Source organism: Amphiura filiformis, chromosome 1, assembly GCF_039555335.1.
Source record: "Amphiura filiformis chromosome 1, Afil_fr2py, whole genome shotgun sequence".
Taxonomy (NCBI): Eukaryota; Metazoa; Echinodermata; class Ophiuroidea; order Amphilepidida; family Amphiuridae; genus Amphiura; species Amphiura filiformis.
In genome coordinates this window covers 54,963,704-54,987,311 of record NC_092628.1, presented here as the reverse complement: position 1 = coordinate 54,987,311, position 23,608 = coordinate 54,963,704, and the positions used below count along the sequence as shown (strand labels likewise).

General features: G+C 36.4%; 2 protein-coding genes across 2 annotated transcripts in view; one reads left to right on the top strand and one right to left on the bottom strand.

Annotated features, from left to right (window-relative positions):
• Positions 1-34: 34 nt before the first annotated feature.
• Positions 35-18,924, bottom strand: LOC140149039 (ATP-dependent Clp protease proteolytic subunit, mitochondrial-like). Its single transcript, XM_072171190.1, has 7 exons — positions 18,689-18,924; positions 8,074-8,175; positions 7,674-7,745; positions 6,645-6,741; positions 5,658-5,845; positions 4,086-4,191; positions 35-759 (listed from the first exon to the last, which is right to left on the bottom strand). The coding sequence occupies exons 1-7, from the start codon at positions 18,704-18,706 to the stop codon at positions 632-634; spliced, it is 711 nt and encodes a 236-aa protein (XP_072027291.1). The 5' UTR covers positions 18,707-18,924; the 3' UTR covers positions 35-631.
• A 233-nt stretch (positions 18,925-19,157) lies between these two features.
• Positions 19,158-23,608, top strand: part of LOC140149029 (small glutamine-rich tetratricopeptide repeat-containing protein beta-like) — a 29,540-nt gene continuing 25,089 nt past the window's right edge. Inside the window, exon 1 of the mRNA XM_072171179.1 lies at positions 19,158-19,267. The gene's annotated coding sequence lies outside the window, so the exon portion shown is untranslated. The remainder of the gene's footprint in view (positions 19,268-23,608) is intronic.

Here is a 23,608-nt window from a genome sequence, read left to right as displayed (position 1 = left end):
CAACAAATAATGTTAACAATCATACTCATAGATATTTGCTAACTTGTACATCTGAAGAACCAATTTTAATCAGCATCAGAAACAACACCAATAGCCTCCTGATCAGTGACCACAGTACAGGTTCTTAAAGCATATCAGCACCTCACGAGGAGTGCAAGCATGGGGTGACAGACTACATAGAAGAAGAAAATAATTGAGTGAGGAAATCTGGATAAATAGAATAAAAAATTGTATAAAATAAGCCAGTTTTGGACTATGACTCCTTCGCAGTGGCAGCATTATGGGCCCCACTTTCGAGGCAAAACCCAAAAATTAAATAAATTTTCACTTTTTGCAGCAATTTCGCACAAAATTTGTAAATTTTGCCCCCACCCCCGGAATTCACTTTTCCCCCAATGCCCCCCTCCTAAAAAGAATTCCTGGTGCTGCCACTGCCCCTTCATCAGAGAGAGAGGAGAGAGTTTTTTCATATTTCAATGGCCAGGATTTTAGAACAACCAAACTAGTTTACATCTGCATCTCAGTATTAGTGTTGATTGCTATATCTCAATTATTATCATTTCACAGTTTTATTTTTGGGCAGTACTGGATGTGCCATATTAATACTAGTTCATTATCAATCAAATCTGTGTTATGAAGTATTATCCTTATTCTTGCCATCTTCTTCTGGTAAAGGTGGGTGTTCTAAGACCTGATCAATCAAACCAAAATCCAGGGCTTCTTGTGGGCTCATGAATCGATCCCTCTCCATGGATTCAGCTGCAAAATAAACATAAACAAGTATTAAAGCAAGTTAATATCATAATACTGAAATGGTATACATGTATATAAAATAAAACTTGCTTCATGAATTGTTTTATTTGTTTAATTAATCTGAACTGGAACTAGAATTAGTAATTCACCAAGGTAATTCACTTTGCTACATTGCATCCAATACAATCGGACTCAATCAGGCATCTGATTGCCGATGGTGTGACATCAAGTTGAACAAAATATAGTTGATCAAGTCTGATGGTATCAGATGCAACATAGCAAAATGAGTTGAAAATTGTTGTTAAAGTTCAGATTAATTTAAAAAATAATGTTTTAAACTACTGGTTGAATAATCTGCACCAAGATACTATCCATTGTTTTACAAATAACAATTCAATCACTTTTTATGATACAAAAAGCCACATGGCAAATGATCTATACAGTCAAGTCAAATGTTAAGCACAATACTCTCATAGTGTGGGCATGCTATCCCGGGGACTAAAATATGACAGTGTACGCATGCGTGACCAAATTTTTTTCAAACACCCCCTAAACGAGTTTTACCCTACCAGCAAATTTAGCCCCTTAATAAGGTAATTTAGTGCAGAAACTAATGAGTTTTTGGCTGGTGAAAATGCAACAAATGTACCCTTTTTGGACTCATAATTTACCAAAAATTTGAAAAGGTACCCCAAAACAAGTTGTCCAGTTTCAGAAAACTACCCTTATTCTTGAAAATCACTGTTTTTAGACCCTAAACGCGTCACGCTAGCAGAACTTGCCTTGCCTAAAAAACATCCCCTTTTACTTGTTTTTTTTGTCACGCATGCGTACAGACCATTTATGTGAGTGATCCCCCCGGGCATGCTATACATTGTTCAACATGTATTAGGTGCATATTCCACAATTACGCCCGTAGGTGCTGCAACTGCATGTGCACCATTCCATATTAATCCATGATGCTATGAGTCTCATCTAAGACAAGCTGAACGATGTATAGGCAGGCACATTGATGACGTGGGTCTACAAAATACCTTTTATAATTATTAACAAATGTTCAATAGTACCGAGTCTAATCATTGTGGAACACCCTGCATAGATGTCACATATTTTTAGACCAAGTTGCCAAAGGCTATTTTTTAGGCCAAGCAAAGTCAATTGTGAGTTTCCCATCACATTCCTTTGGTGATCATGGTGATGGACATGGCCACTATTTTGTTAGACTGTCAGATCATTATTCAGAGGCTTTACCCTATGACATAAGTGGTGATCATGTGTAGAACATGTCAACATGGAACATGTCATCTTGGAACACTATCATGATAATTTTATGCAAAAACCGATGCCGATTGGTGACAGGAAACTCATGTTTGTCTTAAACCGATTATACTATGACACTATTATTTACAATACTAAAATTGGGAGGGGTTGAAAGAATGCCAACAGAGAAGAAAATGTGTAATCCATTGATGGGAACCTCCATTTATACAACTTTGTCCAATTATAGTTCTTGCCCCCCAAAACAAGTGAAGTTGGGAAGACACAGATTGCAATTATGAAGACTAATAATTAGTCTTCATAACTGCAATCTGGGGGGAGAATCAGACCTTGTTTTCCGTCAGACTGTTGGGATTTGAATTTAGAGGCAAATGAGACAGATATTGGATCCTTTTGTGTGAAATCATCCTGTGATAACCAGGTCCTTGAAACTCCTAGAGACAAATTCAACGAGCCAAGTGATGGTCAGAATTCATTCAGCCATTACTGGGTCCCCTCTACACCAAACTGGTGTTGTGACTGCCCAATTGGGAGGATTAAAGCCACTTCAAAATTGATGTGTGTTGTAAACTTTTATCATTCTTTTGTCTACGTGTAACACAAGTGATGGAATGCACTTGTCCCCGCCAAGCCGCATCATTTCACATTCACATGCACTTGTCCCCGCCAAGCCGCATCATTTCACATTCACATGCACTTGTCCCCGACAAGCCGAATCATTTCACATTCACATGCACTTGTCCCCGCCAAGCCGCATCATTTCACATTCACATGCACTTGTCCCCGCCAAGCCGCATCATTTCACATTTCAGGAGGGATGGACCCAGCCATGCCAACTTTGAAATCCAGTTTGCCGTACTCGGACAACCAAAAAAAAAGGAATTTTGCACCCCACAACCATATTCTTGTAAATTCGTAAATTTTCTACAAATCACATGTTGTGCATCTCGTGCTCTGAATGTCTTTCCTATTCCTCACAATAAAACTCCATTTCACAGCGTATTTGTCCTTAAAACACCGTTCTCTTCCAGGTTCTTCCTATCTTTTGAATTTGGATGCCATTATTTACGTTTTTGGTATCACACATGAACGAAAAGTCAAAACAAACACACACCACGAGTGCTTTGATGCATTGAACCAGCATAGCGCTCACATCTACAATGCCACGTAGTACTTTTTAAGACAAACGTGCCGATTGGTCGACAAGGGCAAATTGACGCATTGTTCACAAATATCAACCAATCAAATGACAGCTACGTCACCATGCAGGTCAATACGATGTCAATTCAGATCGGTAGTCTATTAGTGCAGCCGTTTATCTTTTTGAGGCATGACTTATTATTATTTTGGTCAGGGTTATCGAATACCATATTTTTTGGGAGCTAACCGTACCACCATATTTTTCATGCTTTACCGTAAAAAATATGGTGAAACCGTACTAGTTGGCATGTCTGTGGACGCAACGGGGACCCAGCTATGGCTGCCATTGAGGTGTAGAAATGCATGAAATTGGATTTGTCTATACATACAATATAAAAATGTATGGACATCGGAATGCATACTTTGTGTAATAAGACAGGGATAACAGTTCATTTGAAGCAGAAACTAGCTACTGCCACAACAGAGCTTCGTAAAATTCAGCATATTGCTATGAAGACTTAGGCTATGTAAGATTAATTCCCAATTTCAACAAATAAAAACTGCTACAAATACTCCTTTATCCCCCGTACAATAACTGACTGGAATAAACTACCATCTAACCTAACCAACATCGACGACAAAGAATCCTTCAAGCAAGCAACAAAGAACCACCTGCAAAACAACTAGTCTGCAGTCGCAGTGTGCCTCACGTACCCTACTCGGTTGACTCCCAATTTTGGGGGTGATGAGTAGTACCAGCACAAGACAAGACAAGACAAGCATATTGATATCAAGACTTATTGTTCAAAGTATGATGTCATTGTCCTCAGATTGAGTTGCGTAGTTGGGACTCCCAATTGCACTACATAGTTCAATAAACATGATTCCTTCATGTGCTATTATATATATCTTACCTATAATATTAATAGGTTGCTTGGTATGCTTCACATACAGGTTATTAATCTGGTGCTTGAGTTTCAGAATTTCTTCTGCTTGAATTTGGATGTCTGTAGCTTGACCCTATATGTTGGAAAGAGAAAGAGATTATGGAAAGTAAGTATCGGAGTATGTAGTACAATCTCTGATTATGCCATGACTGGTATCCCACCAAACTAGCAAGCTACCTTTTTTGACATTTCCCCTCCCTGACACCCATCATTGCTACTATACTTTTTCAATTGTAAGGTCAAGCTACATAGCTTTCTGTGCAGCCAATTCCACACCACCATTACAATATCAACATGCACTGTATGTCCCAGAAAAAGATTACATTATAATATTGTATCTACAGCCATCATGTTTGGTGATCAAAATTTCAATTGGGAAGGAAATGATCCATGGACAGAGACATTCAACATGCCCAAACATAGTATACTGCAAGTAAACACTTGTGAAATTATATTATGTCCTCCCAACTTATGGCTTATTGTTTGTAATGTCAAGTTGCAACTCAGCAGATATTTGTGTGAGAGACACTAAATTCCTGAGGAGATGAGGATTTGTGTGAGCTACAATTTTAACACACCACTATTAAGTATTATTTTTTATGTAGACAAAAATATGAATCTAATACTGGACTCACCAACGATTTTTTCAGTAATGTTGCGACCCGTTCACCGGGTCTTCATCAGACTGTGCAGAGACTTGACTAGTGGTTTGGTTACGTGATGGTAATCGGCGAGGAAGTAGTTTCACTGTGGGTCCCAGGCGTGTGATAGCAGGAAATGGAGGCCCTCCCCTTCTTATTGAGTGCTGGCTGCTCAGCTCTTTCCCGGATGGATTCTTTCACTCCCCTCTCAAACCACCTCTCCTCCTTGTCAAAGATTACGATGTCGTCGGCATTGAATTGGTGGCCAGAGAGTTTTGAATGGGTGAAGACTGCGGAGTCCTGGTTTTCGTTGGAACTTCCTCTCCGGTGTTGATTGAAGCGAGCTTTAATAGACTGTTTTGTCTCTCCTACATAAGACTGGGCACAGCTAGTTTCAGAGCATGTGAGTCCATAAACTAGGTTAGACTGCTTGTCTTTTTTAATTTTGTCTTTTACGTGCACCAGTTTGCTCCGTAAATTATTAGAGGGCTTGTAGGAGGTAACGCCGAATGCCTTGAAAGTGTTTTTAATTCTCTCTGAAAGGCCTGTGGAGTAAGGTATTGTAACTCTGGCTTTGCTAGCTGTGACATCTCCCGTGTTATTTTGTTGTGGGGTGTCTCTGGTTGTGGTGGCTTTTTCGAAAAGCATTACCATCATGTGACCAAACCACCAGTCAAGTCTCTGCACAGTCTGATGAAGACCCGGTGAACGGGTCGCAACGTTACTGAAAAAATTGTTGGTGAGTCCAGTATTTTATTCATATTTTTGTCTATTTTTTACTACTGGATGACTCAAAACATTCATAATCTTATTATTGAATGTCTTTGGTAGGACATGCATACATAAATACATTAGGCATTTATAATGTGCCATTTTATTTAGGACATACTGTACTTACAACTGCTTGTCCTGATGGCTGGTGAATCATTATCCTAGCATTTGGTAGACTATGTCTCATGCCTGGTGTTCCTGCTGTAAGAAGTAAGGAACCCATACTACAGGCCTGACCTACACACCATGTAGCTATTGGAGGTAACACATACTGCATAGTATCATAGATAGCCAGGCCTGATGTAACAACTCCACCTGCAAGGACAAACAAAGAAAAGCAAATTGGAATAATAAATAAATGCTTATCATGACTTGCTTATATTTTGCAATCACTTAACTACTAGAAACTGTGTACCATCTCTGCACAGTGTGCTGAGCCACTTGTCATATCACAATCACCAAACTTCACAACTTCCATATCAGATTCCATCTGATGATGTCTATAGCAGATTGTATGTAAGCAGATCATCTTTTGTGAGTTTGTGTGCTGCCACTTCTCAGTTTTGATATGTATCAAGGGTGATCACATGTGTTGGGTAATTGACCACCTATATTTGTCATTGAACACAGACATTTGTGGGATTGTTATAAAAAATCCATACTGACAGCTAGAATACAAAGTTTTATTCATCAAGTTGGGAAGTAGAGCCTATGCAGAAGAGTGGACAATGGCTCGTCTTATCTAGCTTTAAGGGTTGTGTCGAATTGTGTAACACTGGTCCCTAATTCTAACCTAACCCTAAGTTCCCATTGGCTTACACGGTACACATCAAAAAGTCAGTACCAATGTTTGAACATGTGACTAATATTAGTCTCAGGTGGGAACCAGCAGTTGCATAGATTCCCAGCCAGATTCAGAGACTTGCATAGCACAAAATATAAAGATTTCCAAAGAAAACCTTAAAAATAAAGTGTGAACCAGGCATGTATGATGTACCCACAATTTTTGCAGGGGACATTGCAGGATTTTTAAAATGTGGACCTCCCCTCCCCCACCCAAAAATTGCTTGCATGCAAAAAGTCACTTTTGACCAAGTTGTTTATGTGTACCTACCTGGACTGTTGATGTACATATGTATAGACTTTTTATTACTCTCTGATTGTAGAAATAGTAGCTGTGCTATCACCAAGCTTGCTATGTCATCATTTACCTGTAAAAATTTGCAAATGCAGTGCATGATAATAATATAAAATTACACTTATTAGGCATAAAACTCCAAAAAAGCCTCTATGTATATGTGCAAGAAACATATTAGCAAAAAGCGTTTAGCAAACAATATGCAGAAAATAGTATAAAGCACAATAAACACTGCAGTTATATAAACAATTAAAGCAACATTTCTACAAAAAATAAATTTGATTTCTTTTCCACAAAATGTTAGTTTTCACTGTCAAATATGTCCTCTTTTATTTTGAGTCGAACGAATGAAGTAACCAATAATTAAGGTTATTAATTATTTTAAACTGTTGTGATTTGGTAGTTCACAGCATCTTACGAATGGTATGGTAGTGAGCTTTGGCAAAAACTGCATTGCTCAATTCATAGCGAGTGTGCAGAAGAATTACAATATCACAGATATACTTTTATAAGTGCTGCGGTTCTTGAGTTACGTTGTAAAGAGGCTGAAACAACAACACTTTTGTAAAACTAAAACGTACATAACTCATTAACAACAATAAATTAAGCAAGTTTGCAAAGTATACAATTTGTAGAATGAACTTTTGCAAAACATCAAGGTGTTATTTTTCAATAATATATTGATCTGGATAATGAAAATCGATTTTTAGGTTGCTTCGACCAACAATACCTCGTCCACCCTTAATTCCAGCACCTATGTCGCCAATATGTGCACTCCGTTGGTTGTGACCGAGGTTGGTTATCCCATCTTGATGTATTCTGAACATCCAATATGCCAAATTGTACAAACAGTGTTATAAACATCACATACCTGTTTGACTACATATTTCAATCGTATGAATGAAATGTCATAATTAAACGTTTCATTCAAAACCTCAGAAACATAGCAAACTTATTTGTTAAAAATCCAAATGCTGATGCTACAACCATTGTCAAAATACTTACCGGTCCCATGATGCAAACTATTCTCTCCTTCAATAATCTTGAGTATATATCATACGCCCTTTCTCCACGGCCCTGTGATTAAAAAAAATGCTTTGGGACATGATTATGAATGAAAATGAACTTAAGAATTTTACTTGAACAGGACGCTTTCACAAGAGGTCTTAAGGTTAATTGCCTCCAAAACAGTGCAGAGAACAATACCGTACCACAGATGGGAATAATCCATTGGCAGCCCAGGTGTAGCAAGTGAATTGCATTGAACTCCAGCATTTTGGAGGATAATACCTGATGAGGACATTGTGAATACTCCCTATCAGTGCAATTTATCAATACATACAAGGTATGAAACAGAGAGTCTAGCCTCTGAAAATGAAATGTAGCCCTCTTTTATAATACTTACTGTTTGTTCTATAACTATTGGCACAAGTGGTGTGTTGGTTACAGCTGATGTGTGAATGCTAGACCTGACCCTACAACTCCTGGATGTCTGCACTACTAATTGCTGCATATAAGTGAATGAAAAACAAAGTAAGTAGGATCACATAACCTATGTGCACGAGTGTACATGTGTTCATATTCAATATTTAAACATCAAATGTTTGTACACATTTGGACAAACTTGTATTAACTGACTGGTACATAGCAAATATATGATACAAAGTGGGGACAGAAAGGTTCAAACTTCAGAATATGATACATATTATTTCGCTTCTTATTCATCCAGAAAAGATTTGTCAAAAATACAAGTTTAAAGTTCCTTTCTTACTGTAGTCATATGTGCGCTATTTTGCTTTATATCACTCATACATAAATTCTAGACAGATCATTGGTTGATTATATTGCCATTGATCATTTTTAACATCAGCCTCTCCATGTGCTAGTTTTTACCATCATAGTGCTGCGCCGTAGTGCGCCTGCGCCAGGCCGTGCGCTGACTCGCACGCATGATCAGTGTACTAAATCGCCGTCGTATTTGCATGCTGAGCATGCATATTCGCTGTTTTTCAAAAGCAACACGTAGGCCTATATTGACACCCTCTGTCGGTCAATGTTCTCTAAAATTACACATAACTTGTGCAGTTGTAAACGACAATGACTCAGTCTGATGATGAGTAACCCATGGGTATAAACGCAGCTTTACACAATGACTAATTTTCATAGGCACAAAAGACCGTGTTCATGTACCGTTACTCAGCCAAACATGGCAGAGTAGGTACCCTGTTCCTATCTCCACAACGTTATAGGCCTACCTTTTCTTCTTCTTCTTCTGGGTACTGCTTAACATTCCAGGTGGAAGACAAACAAGCAGGATTATTGCGCATGCGTGAAATGTTTTTAGTCTCTTATTAAATGTTACATGTAGCTTCCTTGGATTTAAAATAGTTGTGTACATGCATGTAATGCCTCTTTAAACTGATCTGGATTGCTTACATGTATATCAGTTATGGTGTGGGGTAAATCGTTCCAGTATTTACTGTCCACGGTACATAAGAAAATTTGTAGATATCGGTGCGAGCTTGGATTTGAGTAAATGAGTTTGCATTTGATCGCCTGGTGTGCCGTTGAGCCTGGTGTGCCATTGTTTTCAACAAGGAAAGAGATACGAAAATTGAACGTCTATATTTAGCCCTGACTGGAATGCCTTGCAAGTTGCACTTCGCATATAAGACTAGGTCCAGCTTCGGTGATTTTGTTGAATCATTGTCATTGATATTTTTTAAAACATGATAAAATAAATATCCCAACCAAACTGAAAAAACCTGGAGAGGCTGAGTCTAGTCTAGAGTAGAGACTCAGAGCATGGAGGTATTTAAATAAATGGAGAATGATCGCTAATTCTAATCTCCTAAGTGGAGATTATCCCGTTACCTCTATTCAATGAGTCACCAAACTTGAATTGACCAGCCACTTCAGCCAAGCTATTGATCTCCACACCCGGGGGGGTACTCAAATTTTTTTTGGGTAGGGGTGTGCCTCCGAAGATTTTGACGTAGGACCCATGGCTATACCACTTCAAACCTGATTTTTACTACCGATGCATATACCAACATAGAATAGACACCCATGACTATACCAGTTGAAAAGACAAAAATACCACCCATTGCTATACCAACCCCATATACTGACCCATCCATATACCACTATACATGTACGTTTAGAATACCATAACAAATTTTCATATCATATTTTTTATTTCTTGTTTACAGTATTTTTAATTCTTTTATTCTAGGTTCTATCAAGGGTCTATCATTTATTAATTATTATTATTTTGTTTGTTAGGGGTGGTGCAATAATTCTGTGTACCCCCGGTGTGGTGAATTATAGGGGGGCAAAGATTTTTTGGCAGGCCAAAAGGGGGGGAGCAATTTTTGGCAGAACATTTTGAGAATTCACCACCCCGGGTACACATAATGATAATTGTTGCACCACCCCATATTTCGTAATGAATACAAATCCAAAATATATTTATTGTTGTTTTGTTTTCTCAGTTTCCTTCAGTCGTTTGTCTTGTAGGGGCCAATATCTAGCCTAGTTTGTAACAAGTATTGTGTAGGGAAAGATGATTCTTGCACTTTATTTTAAATTTTATTTAACAAAATACAAAAACCACGAAAACAGTGGTGCAGCCAGTGCCGCCCCCCCCCCCATCATACCCTGCATGGTGAAAGAAGAACGAAAAAAAAAATTAATAGAAATTTTGAACATCAACATGAATTTTTTATTTATATTTTTTTGTACAGTACCTTTTTTCTTCCCACTCATGATTTATTGAAATTTTAAACGAATTATTTTAATATTCATGCATTTCTAGAAGTTCAATGCAATTGCAATTATCATTGAATTACGCGAACCAAAACAACATCAATTTGACCCATGCATATCGATCGTGTATGATCTTGGCAGTGCTGTCGCGTGTCATGTCAGCTGAAAACAGGCAACAAAAATAACACTCAACTTTACACTAAAAACTTACCCGATTGTTGATAAAACCTATTTATATGATTCGATGCATTTAAAAATCGGCAGTTAATTTGCTCAAATTTTGCGATCCCGAGTTCCGAGAGACAAAACTGACTTAAAAAACAGCGATGAAAAAATTGCTGTTGCAACTTCGATACGATAGTATTTCAGTGATTTATCAAAATTGGCCAGGGTAAACAGAAGTAGTGCTGGGCTCACATATACTACACCGGAAGAGTGTCGCCATCTGTTTGCAATGACAACTCAACGTTTGCTAATCGGACTATCAATTGATTTGCCCAGCTCTGAATGTATGGTTCTGATTTGCCTTATTTGGATAGCGATGTACCTTATTTGGACACGATCAGACAAGTATTTTCGTGAAATTCATGCAAGAGAGTTTAAAGATTTTCGACCCATTGATATACCAAAATCTGATTTAGACCCCATTTCAATACCAATTTCAACTCACTACCCATGCGTATACCACAAAAAACGGAAAAATAAGGGGTCATTGATATACCAAGCGGCAAAATGCGACCCATGTTTGCGGCACGTCCCGATGACCATTTGTACTGAGTACCCCGGGTCTCCACAATGGTTATGAGCCTCTACCATGGTCCATTGATTGTCACTCCCAAAATTTCCTCATAGGAATTGACCCTACATTGACCCGTACCGGAAGCCTTGTAAAAGAGACTGTATAATGATGTCAGCTAGTCAATCAGCTGTTCAAAGTCACCAGTTTTGATAGCTTATAGTTTCAATGTATGATCGTGCGAAAACCCTAAGAAATTTGGATGTTCTGTTCTCAAGTTATGAAACTGTTTTCTACACTAGTTGTGCCGTAACTTGACAAATATACTTAGTTTTCATGTTCATATATTAAGCTTTTAAGGGGGTCTGAGGGAGTTCAAATATAGTGCAAATGAAAGCAAAACATTTTTACCTTCCGATTGTGAAAAAATTATGTTGGGCCAATTTGGGCCATTTGAGTTACGAGCGAGCAAAATTTACCGGAAGTACTTCGAAATTCAAGCAAAAGTGATGATCAGACAATTTTTTCAAGAGAGAAATTGATATACGGAATGTATAGGCCCTACATACTTTGTTTAAACATGCAGTTTCTCATAGTTTAGTGTATGATAACCGTGATAATTTTGGTTGAAGCTTCGGGTCAAATTGATTGAGTGCCATGACGGATATGTCATGTTATTGTTTTTAAACTTTTAATTCTGTATTGTCATGAAATCGTATAGGCCGCCTAAATCATCATCATTAAACTTCCCATTTTATAATAAATAATTATCAGTATTTAGGCCTAAATGATTATTAATATTATTAGGGGCTATCATTTTCTTTGGAGGAGGGGTTCCAAATATACGGGGGGTTATAACTTTTGGAAAAAAAAAGTCATAATTCAATTTTTCATGACCAAAATGTAGGGAGTCACAAGATGACAACAGATAAGGTGTTTCTTTTTTCAAAAAGACTGATTTCTTGATGCAATTTAAGCACTCAATTTTTGGCGAAAATGAGATTTTGATTGTAGTGTATTTCCACTTAATACATACATTAATATAAACACGCAATGAAGAGAATTTGGTAACACATCATTTGGGTTCAACATCTATATAACAACTGGTTTATTTAACCATATTCACATAAGTTAGTAAGTGTCATCATGTGACTGTGAGTATATACATATTCATTAGTTGTCAGTGACTTATGAGTCATTTACTTGGCTGATGATACCAAGGTTCTATATAGGTTATTATATACCACAATATTTCCCCCCGAAAATTATTTTGAAATTTGTTCAAAATTGTTTTCCAAAATACTTCAAAAATTACATCGAGATGTTTTTTGTTGTTGTCTTATTTCTTGTTTTTTGTGTAAACTTTGTACAGAGATAATCAAGTTCACTGTTCAGAGGTTTAAATAAATTGTTTTTGTGGTTTTCTACAGAAATTTTAATTCTTAGAAAATTTCCTTTTTACTTTCTTGATTTTAACAATTTGTGACTAATCATCTTATGATATGTTTTTGCCAAAATATACACCTGTTGAATACATTTGATGCATTTGACGTCGTTATGGTTTTAAACTCTTTCAATTGGAATGTCTTAATAGCTCTTATATCCTCCATAAGATTGATTTATTCTTTGAAATGTTATTAACCTTTAATACCTTCTTAATTTGTTACTCATAATGTGTGTTTAACTACATTTTGTACTTCCTTATGTTTATTCTAACAATTTCCTTCTTTAATATGTTTTCCAAAGTTTGGTATTATACATGTATTTGTTACAATAATTGTATTAGTAGGATAAAAGTTGTTAAGAACCCTTATTTATTTGCTTGAATTCTATTACTACAATGTCTTCTACTTCTATACAAATACTATGTTTACATAAATCACAGTCCATAAATCTTTAGTCATTTAACAGTTCCATTTGTTCAATTGTCCCTTAGAGACTATTTGACATGTTTGAGTAATTTTGATTTACAAATAATACAAAGTAATTTGTTATGTGACCTTCTTACAGATTTAACTTCTCTGGAGGTTTTATAATTCTTTTCGACCTTCTCAAAGGAATTGTTGGGTTGGATTCAATTTGTGCAGAGGATTTGATCTGCTTCTTTGAGTTTGATTGACTTTTGGTAGGTGACTGACCTGTGGCTGGAATTTCTTCTATCACTGGTTTTTGTTTGATAGATGAAGTTTTCTGATTGTGGTTTTTCTTGGCTTCATGCTCATCCTGTCTTGGTTTTTGTTTCAAGGATGTTGCATTCTTTTGCTCCAAATCATCAAATCTTAAATCATCACCTGTTTCTGACTGGTTTTGTTGGTCAATGAACTCAGCCAATTTTGATGTTGCAAGGCTTTTTAATTGATCAATGTGTCTTTTCCACACAATTTGGTCTCCCATTTCAACTTGATATGTTACTGGGCCTAATTTTGCTATAATTATGCCTTTGGTCCATTTGTCAGTATTCTTTCTGTAATCCCTTACTAGAACTGGATCGCCTATTTCCAAAATTCTGTTGTCTTTCACCTTTTTGCTTTGTTTCTTTTGGATTGAATTTGCAAGGTTTGGTTTCAATGCAGAAAGTCTGGTTCTTAATTCTCTACCTAGAAATAGCTTGGCAGGAGTTTCTTTGGTAGTTGAATGTGGTGTAGTTCTATACGAAAGTAAAAATCGGGCTAGTTTCTGATAAATATCGCCCTTATCACTTTTCATGGTTTTCATTGATGTTTTGAACGTTTTCACAAATCTTTCTGCTTCCCCATTTGAACTAGGATGTCTGACAGAGCTTTTGACATGTTCTATGCAGTTGGATTTCAGAAACTTATGGAATTCATCTGAAATGAATTGTGGTCCATTGTCTGATACTAGAATCTGTGGTAAACCCCAATCAGTGAATACTTTCCTGAGTACTTTGATTGTTGATTCAGTTGTTGTACTTTTCATAGGAATAACATCTGCCCATTTTGAATGTGCATCTACTATGATTAGAAACATTCTGTCCAGAAATGGTCCAGCAAAGTCAACATGAACTCTAGCGCCTGCATGGTTTGGCCATACCCAAGGGTTTGTATTTGCTTTGATTGGATCAGAGTTTTGACTGCAGTTTTCACAGTCTCTGACTGTTTGTTCAATATCAGTATCAATGTCAGGCCAGTATACATGCATTCGAGCCAGTGCTTTCATGCGAACTATACCAGGGTGTTGTTGGTGCAGTTCAGATAATATTGCTGCTTGTAATTTCTTGGGAATTACTACTCTGAGACCCCAAAGTAAACATCCCTCCTCAATGGATAGTTCATTTTTCTTCCTAACAAATTGATTGTACTCTGGTCCTAAGTCTTCTGTAGGCCAACCGTGTTGTACGAAATTCTTGACTCTTGACAGAATTAAGTCACTTTCAGTTGCTCGTTTGAGCTTTTGATTGGATATTGGAATATTGTCAATTTGAGTTTTGTTTGTCTCTGTCCCTCTGTTGTCCAAAAGTTGTAAACTCATCCCTTGAACTTTGATTTTCATCCTTTTGATCTGTGGGAACTGGAAGTCTAGATAGAAAATCTGCATTTGCATTATCTTCTGATGTTTTGCATTTAATGTCATACGTGTACCCTCCCAGCATAATTGCCCACCTAATAAGTCGTGATGCCGCCAAGATTGGAATTCCCTTCTTTGGTCCAAAAATCAGCGACAATGGCTTATTGTCTGTTACCAGAGTGAATTTTCTCGCATATAGATATTGATGGAATTTCTGAATTCCAAAGATGATCGCTAGTGCTTCTCTTTCTATTTGCGAATAATTTCTCTCTGCTTTGGACAATGACCTGGATGCATAAGCAATGGGTCTGTCCGAACTTGTGTCAGAATCGTAATGGCTAATAATAGCTGATACACCATAGGGACTTGCATCAGTAGCCAAAATCAGTGGTTTGTTTGGGTCATAATGTACCAGCACGTCAGCTGATACTAGTCTGTCTTTTACTTTCTTGAATGCATCTTCGCATTTCTTATCCCAAACAAATTTCTTATGGCCCTTTAGCTCATTCAATGGGGCCATAATTGTTGCCAAATCAGGAATGAATTTCCTGTAATAGCTAATTCCTCCACATAGGGAATGTAGCTCTTGCTTGTTTGTGGGGGCTGGGGCATCAATGATCGCTTGAACTTTCGTTTGCGTCGGGTGTATTCCAATCTTGTCGATCTTGAATCCCAGATACTCTACACTATCATTCATAAATGTACACTTAGACTTTTTCAGTCTTACCCCCCAGTCACTCAATCTTTGCAGTACACCCTTCAGATTTTTCTTGTGGTCATCATCATTAATTCCTGTAATAATAATATCATCCACAAACACAGCTACCCCTTCCAAACCAGTGAGAATTTTCTCCATTAATTCCTGGAATATTGCAGTTGCACTCGATATCCCAAATGCCAATCTAGTGAATCGAAAGAGACCTAAATGACTGTTTATTGTCACATATTCTCTGGAATTTTCATCAAGTTGCACTTGTTGATATGCACTTGACATATCCAACTTGGAGAATTTCTGGCCACCGTTAAGTTTTAGCAGTAACTCATCTGGTGTTGGTAGTGGGTGCTCTTTTGCTTTTAATACAGGGTTTATTGTGATTTTGTAATCACCACATACCCTTACATCTCCCGATGGCTTTCTTACCGGGACTATTGGCGTTGCCCAGTCGGAGTAATCGACCTTTTCTAGAACTCCATCTTTCACCATCTTTTCTAATTCATCTGCTACCTTATCTTTAAGTGCAAATGGCACAGGCCTGGGTTTGTAAAACTTGGGCTTTGCATCTTCTACTAATTCTAGTTTCACTTTAACATCTTTGATGCAGCCACGCCCTCCTTGAATACATCATACATTGAAATTTCTTCTTCAATGCTCTTGGTTTTGGCATGTTTCGTCTGAACACGCTTTACATCAAATATCCTTTTCCAATCTAATTGGATTCTTGTCAGCCAATCACGGCCTAGAAGGCTAGGGTAGTGCTTCCCTTTTTCTCCAATCACATAGAGAGGCACTTTTTCTGATTTGCCATCTACCCCTTTCACCTTTACCATTACTTTCCCGTGAACTTTGAGGCTTTCTCCTGTTATCGTTTTGAATTTAACAGAGGTTTTCTGTATGGGCATTCTCCCAAACTTCTCCCGAAATTCCTGGTGTGATATCAAACTTTTCCCACACCCAGTATCAATTTCCATTTCCATTGATACATCATTGATCCTCATTTTCGTTACTATGGGATCATCATGCTTGGATCCAAGAGCATTGATGAAGTGAACGTTACTTTCATCAGTAAAATCACTATCATCCTGATCACTTGAACTGTACTCACTGTCACTATCCTCAAATTTGTGAACTCCTGATTTCTTCTTATAATACGTACTCTTTTTACGCCTATGTTTCTTACTACTAGTACTCTTAGTTTTACTACTATCTGTACTCTTACCACCCCCTTTGCTGCTTTGGCATACACCTCTCAAATGTCCTTTCCGTCCACAGTTCTCGCATGTGTAGCTTCTGTATTTGCAATCTTTCTTCATATGATTGTTCCTTCCACAACAGTAGCAGTTCATATTTCTCAGTTCAACTCGCTTTACAGCTGTCTTCTTATCGTCGTCCTTTAGTTCTTCGGTTTCCCTGTCCGCTGTTTCCATGCTGATTGCAATTTTCTCAACCTTGTCCAAAGTTATTACACTTTCTTCCTTGGCGAACAGTCTACGCTTGATTGCTTTGTTCTTCAATCCACATACGAAAATGTCTCTGATGGCAGTTTCGCGAAAGTTTCCGAATGCGCAATCCTGGGCAAGTTTCTTTAGGCTCACCAAAAGTCTGTGATGGACTCTCCTTCCTTTATTCGACGATAGAACTTGTACCGATTTGCTAAAGTTGTTTTCTTGGGGTTGTAGTAGTCATTGAGTTTTTCACATATTTCGCTAAACTTCAAATCCTTAGGCTTTGTAGGTGCTGACATGTCTCTCAGTTGCCTATAACATTTTGCTCCAATAACAGAAATTAATGTTGCAACTCTATCAGCTTCCTTGTCAATCCCTGCTACCAGCAAATATTGTTCCAGTCTATCTTGATAACACTCAAAATCTTCCACATCGGGATCAAATTTGTCAAAAATGATAGCTGGATTCCTGGTTGTATCTGGTGGTGCCATGGTTAAGTTTAGTCACTCACAGGTATTTTTACGTGTCCTTACTCACGGGTTGTGATAATGTTGAAGTTCACTATTGTATTTCATATACAAGTCCAATGTTCTCTTATAGTTGTATTTCACTATACAACTTTACTGGATTGACTCAGTTATCCTTGGTGTAGTAGGCTCACTGAATTTATTTCACAATCCTCGTCGCCAGTTGTAGTGTATTTCCACTTAATACATACATTAATATAAACACGCAGTAGTTGAATGTGGTGTAGAGAATTTGGTAACACATCATTTGGGTTCAACATCTATATAACAACTGGTTTATTTAACCATATTCACATAAGTTAGTAAGTGTCATCATGTGACTGTGAGTATATACATATTCATTAGTTGTCAGTGACTTATGAGTCATTTACTTGGCTGATGATACCAAGGTTCTATATAGGTTATTATATACCACATTGATATCAAAATTTTATGAAACATGAGCACTTTCCAATAAGTATAAACTTCATTTTACCCCATTGAAATCAATGGCCAGTGAAACAGACTTCACAATGTAATCAGCTTAGCATAATCAATATAAACCTGAAATTGCCTATTCAACAATAATTGGTCATAACCAACGTAGTACAAAAGAGGCTTGGCTGGATCATTCTCCATTTATTTATATACCTCCATGCTCAGAGTCAGAGACTCAGTCTAGACGTTCGCCTTTCGTATCTCTTTCCTTGTTGGAAAGGTATAACGTTGAGGAGATAGGAACATGTACAGAAGATCCGGGACCTACTCTGCCATTTTTGCTGAGTAACGGTACATGAACACGGCCTTTTGTGCCTATGTAAATTAGTCATTGTGTAAAGCTGTGTTTATACCCAGACTGAATCATTGTCGCTAACTACACAAGTTATGTGTGCAATTTTAGAGAACGTTGACCGACAGACGGTGTCAATATAGGCCTACGTGTCGCTTTTGAAAAACAGCGAATCATGCGCATGCTCAGCAGGCAAATACGACGGCGATTTAGTACACTGACCATGCGTATGATTCAGGTTTCTCCAAAAGCGATTGAGTATAAATGCATCTTTAGAAATGACCGGCGATTGTGTGTTCTCAAGTGGGTTTTATCATGTTAATTAGTGACCTCGATCAAGCATTGAAATGCTGTCATTTTTTGTACTGGATCGTTCAAGCATCTCCAACAAATTTTTCAATGTAAGTGCCTCTGGCCCTAGTAGAAGTAAAAACGGATACTATGGCCAGAGTTCTAGGGCTAACTCAGTCTCAGAAATTACAATTTTCATTCATTCATAATTTCAAGAAAACAAGCTTGTTTGTGAACTTACCCTAATGCATCGAAACATGATTATTGTCTGCCTGCTTCAATCTCTGTGACTCACACCTTTTATCTTCAGAAAGGCAGACAATTGAATTGACCATTTATTTTATAAGCTTACTCAATCTGCAATGTTGTTTATGTCACCACACACGCTGGTGTACTGTAACCTCACCGCCACGGCTAATGTCAATATTTTTGTGTGGACAGCATATGGAATTTCTTTCGTCAACTCATCAGCTGAGAACTGAGTTGTGAACTTTGGTGAACTTTCTTCGGTGGTGTTTTTACATAAAATAAATTTGGAAATTTATCCTATGATATTAAATAACTATTGCGGTGATTTTTCAATAATTATTGATGACATTTCTAATCAACAACTGTTTCCAGGTGCAAGATGCATCAAAATAAATTAATCAAAAACTTAAATTTAGATTTGAGAATTTGACCTCCAAAGAGTAACTAGAAACTTAGGTACACCAATTTTCTATGATAAATCCACGTTGCATTGTATCGGCAGTCTAGAAAAGCAGCTGTTTACTTGGTTGTTTGATAGATTTTGATCATCTAAAAGGCTTCGGAAATTGAGGTAGGTTTCCTGTATAATATTCTCATACTTAAATTGTTATGCGATTTGTGAATACCTCATATTTTGCAGTTATAGTAGTCGTTGTCTATCACAAAATTGTCGAATTCGGCAGCCATGACATAAATCATGTTACGTTTGTTTACAAAATATGGAATTCAAGTTTGTACAAATCAGATTGTTTTGCTGCAAGGTTGTTTTGAAGGATGTTGTTAACAATTTACATGTCATTGATGCATGCATGCATATGTGATAGGTACTATAGTGGGGATTATGCACTTTCAGTTTCGACGTTTCCCACCACGCGTTTGAACGGTAACTGGACATTTCATCCCCTCGCATTTTCATCCCCTGGACATTTCATCCCCTCATGTTAAAACGCTATTGTAGCGTTCTTTGAGCGTGACAGTAAAAAGATTGCATATGAATATAATAATTGTTTAGGATCTTTAGAAGGAAATAATATCTTTATTTAAAATTAGTCTTATTTATCCAATGTATGCACTGTGTTCTGTCTGAGCTATCAGTATCACCAGCTGATCACGCTGTATAAAAAATCGATCGATGTTGAATGGCAATAGTGCAATCAATTTACCTATTAAGCGGCGTGTAGGCCCCTACACGGATGATTCTAATTCAGTATTACGCCTAGTATTATTATTAAAAGTATTATTATTTTGTTATTTTACCGGGTAGGCCTATCGTTATCATTAATATTTTTTTATTATTATTTATATTATTATAGGCCTACTTTGTTTTTGTTGTTGTTGATATTAGCCTGGACTATTTAAGCTAAAGTGTATTTCTTCTCTTTCTTCCTGTTAAATTTGTGTATTTATTGTGTATTGTTTATGTATCTATACTAGCTGTTAATTTATTTATAATTATTATAATTTATGTATTTATTATTTATTTTGTTTGTTTATTTATTTATTATTATTATTTACTTAGTTGTTCATCTAACAAAATGAGTACCGGTAGGCCTACATTTTTATGGGAACCATGTATCTGTTATGTGGATAGTATGTTATATTCTTATAGTGATCAAATTCAAATATGTCTGCATATAGGCCCTAGGGAAGGATCATGGCAATATTTTTGTATTGTCCACTTGATGAGGTGATTAGATTTAGTACAATGTCATGTTATACAATAGGAACAATAGCCGTCAGCCGATGGTTACAGGAAGTTGAACTCTTTCAATCAGTGGAATCTATATACATATAACTATATTGTTAGTTTTAGTCGCCCAATTGGGCGACTTTTGACTTCCGTCCCGCGACAAACAAAGTGCTCCAGCGATTTCGTGACATTTTGGCTACTTTGAAAATCTCACCCAAAATCCATTAAATAGGCCTATTAGGCGATTTTTGAAAAGCCAACTTCAAAATTGTTGAATTGGATATTCTGTCATAGTCAATGGTCCTTCAAAACAAAACCTCCAAACAACTAATTCAAATAAAAAGAAAACATTCTGTGGTCAGTGTGCATCCAAGTATGACAATGGGAAACAAATTAAAGTCGATACATGTGTGGGAGATAACTGATATAAGGGCTTAATCCCATGATTATCCTTAAAATATTCCCATATCAATTCTCACAAGTGGCTTAAGACGACAAAAAGTGCTGCCGGGGGCCAAGTTTCTCTTTTCATGCAGGTTCACTTGGGTTTATTAAAAATAACATAACCACATGTCGTTTCATGGCTCTGGGGAGTGGGGCGGTGGCTGAAAATAGGTTAGTCTACATTACCAGTCGTTATCTATTTATTTATTTTTTGTTTTTGAAAATCAACTACAAAAATGCATGATGTAGGCCTACGAAAAAAAGAGGTTGTTTTGGGGTTAATTAAAAATATCACTAACTACATGACATTATACATTGGCACGGGGGATGAAAATAGAAAATAGCTTAGACTACATTACCAGTCGTTAATCCTTTAGGTATTTTCGAAATGAAACATTTGTCAAAAATGAGGAAAACATCAAACCACAGATAAAGTTGAGCCCCATTAAAATACATCTAGTTGTGACGTGGTATATCAAAAGGAGACACTTTTGGGCAGGATCGTAAATGGAGAAATATAAAACTACCCTGTGGTGATTTTTTCATAATTTGGGTTTGTTGCAAATTGTTGATGTTAATAATGTTTTTAAAATATTGTCTGAATAGTTTCAGACCGGAATATATATACATGTTGTTTGAATTGTTGGATTAATGCAACAGTTCCTAAAATAAATAAATAAACAAACAAACAAATGCAATAGTTCCTAAAAAATAAATAAACAAACAAACAAATTAATTAAATAAACAAAATAAGTAACCACATGATCTTCAGGTGAACAAATAGGACTTACATGTACACTCGACTGACAAATTATGTTGATTAATATTTTGGAGCAAGTTTGTATGGGGTGAAACTGAGTTTGTCTTACTTTTAGAAAATTAATCTAGAAAATTTAATTTAGAGAAATCAAATTTAAATATTTGCGGTCGTGCGATTTTTTATAACCCGGTCTTTAAGGGCTATGGATTGTAATCCATACAGATGCAGAGTGTAAACTCTGTCGGGAATCATGTAGTTCAAACTTTAAAGTTTCCGGGGAGGGGGGGGCACTCTAATAGTAAAATGACATGCATGTGCGGAAAACCCCCAAAATCAGTTCTTTCTGCAGTTTTTTGAGCCATATTCTAAAACTTGGTTGCCGATCTTATAACAGTATAGAGTGTCCCCACAAAATGGTCTTGGGAGCAAAAATGTCTTTTTGGGTGAAAACAAGAAAAATTGGATCTTTGGAGGTGGTGAAGGGGATCTTTGGAGGAAAGTAAGAAAAATAAATGGGCAAAAACAGGAGAAAAGAACAAATATAATGCAGATATTTATTATCAGTTGAACTGATGGAATTCCAGTATTTTATGATAGTACTCCTTAGTCTTTACCGCTTAGTATTAATTTAATTCTCCTACAAGTGTAAGTTCTAACTATCCTTGTACTTAACTACTTTTAGAACCTTTTAATCGCACCTTATCAGTGATAAGACTATGGTTATATTACAGATTCCCGAATGATTATATAGTTATATAGATTCCATTGATTAATAGCACACCAGTCAATGATTGAAAGAATTCAACTTCCTGTAACCATTCAGCTATTGTTCCTATCATATAACATGACATTGCGCTAATCACCTCATCAAGTGGACAATACAAAAACATTGCCATGATCCTTCCATATATATGCAGACATATAATCAATATACAATAAACAGATATTAAATAGTATTAAAAATGTACTAATTTTGTTAGATGAACAACTTTAAGTAAATAATAATAAAATGAATAAATAAATAAATAAATAAATAAATAAATAAATAAATAAAATTAATTAATTAAACAATACATAATAAATACATAAATAACAGGAAAAAGAATACACTTAACATAAATAATAATAAATAGTCTGAGCTATCAACAACAAAAACCCACAGTAAATAATAATAATAATAATAATAATAATGATAATAATAATAATATGCCTAACAGCCTAATAATATTAACAATAATAGTAATATTATAATGATAACAATACTCACAGTAATAACAAAAGATATGCTGGCGTATGCACTGTTCAATTTAGGTAAATTCATTGAATTAACTAAATAGTCTAATAGGCCCTGCTGCCATTCAACATTGATCGATTATTATACGTGTGATCAGCTGGTGATAGCTCACACAGAATACGGTGCATACATTGGATAAATAAGATTATTAATTTCCTTATATCAGTTCCTTCTAAGTTCAAGATTCTAAACAATTATTATATTCATATGCATTCTTGATTCACTGTCACGCTCAAAGAACGCTACAATAGCGTTTTAACACGAGGGGATGAAATGTCCAGGGGATGAAATGTCCAGGGGATGAAGTGTCCAGGGGATGAAGGGGATGAAGTGTCCAGTATTCGTTTGAACGGGAATTGGATTGCGTACTTTTTCGATGTCTAGTGAGCAAATTTCTTCAATATTTTGAGAAAATTATGTCAAATTTTCTATTCTATATTGTTTGGTAATAATGTCTTTTGCCAATAGTAAGTTTAAAGTTGTAATTTTTTGTTTTTGATCGCAAAGGTCGGATATTTTCGTTCCCGATTAACCTTCGCAAGGGTGCCGATTTCGGCAGAACTTTGACGTTAATTTTGCCTTTTTGGACACTAAAATGCATTCGATCTTAATTTTGTTTCAACCGAGTCTTAATTAAATTAGCAAGCACAATAAGGTTGGTACCACTTACCCCTTTTACATTGATGATGAAATTTTAAAGATTTTTTTTCAAGTTTCTAACCGG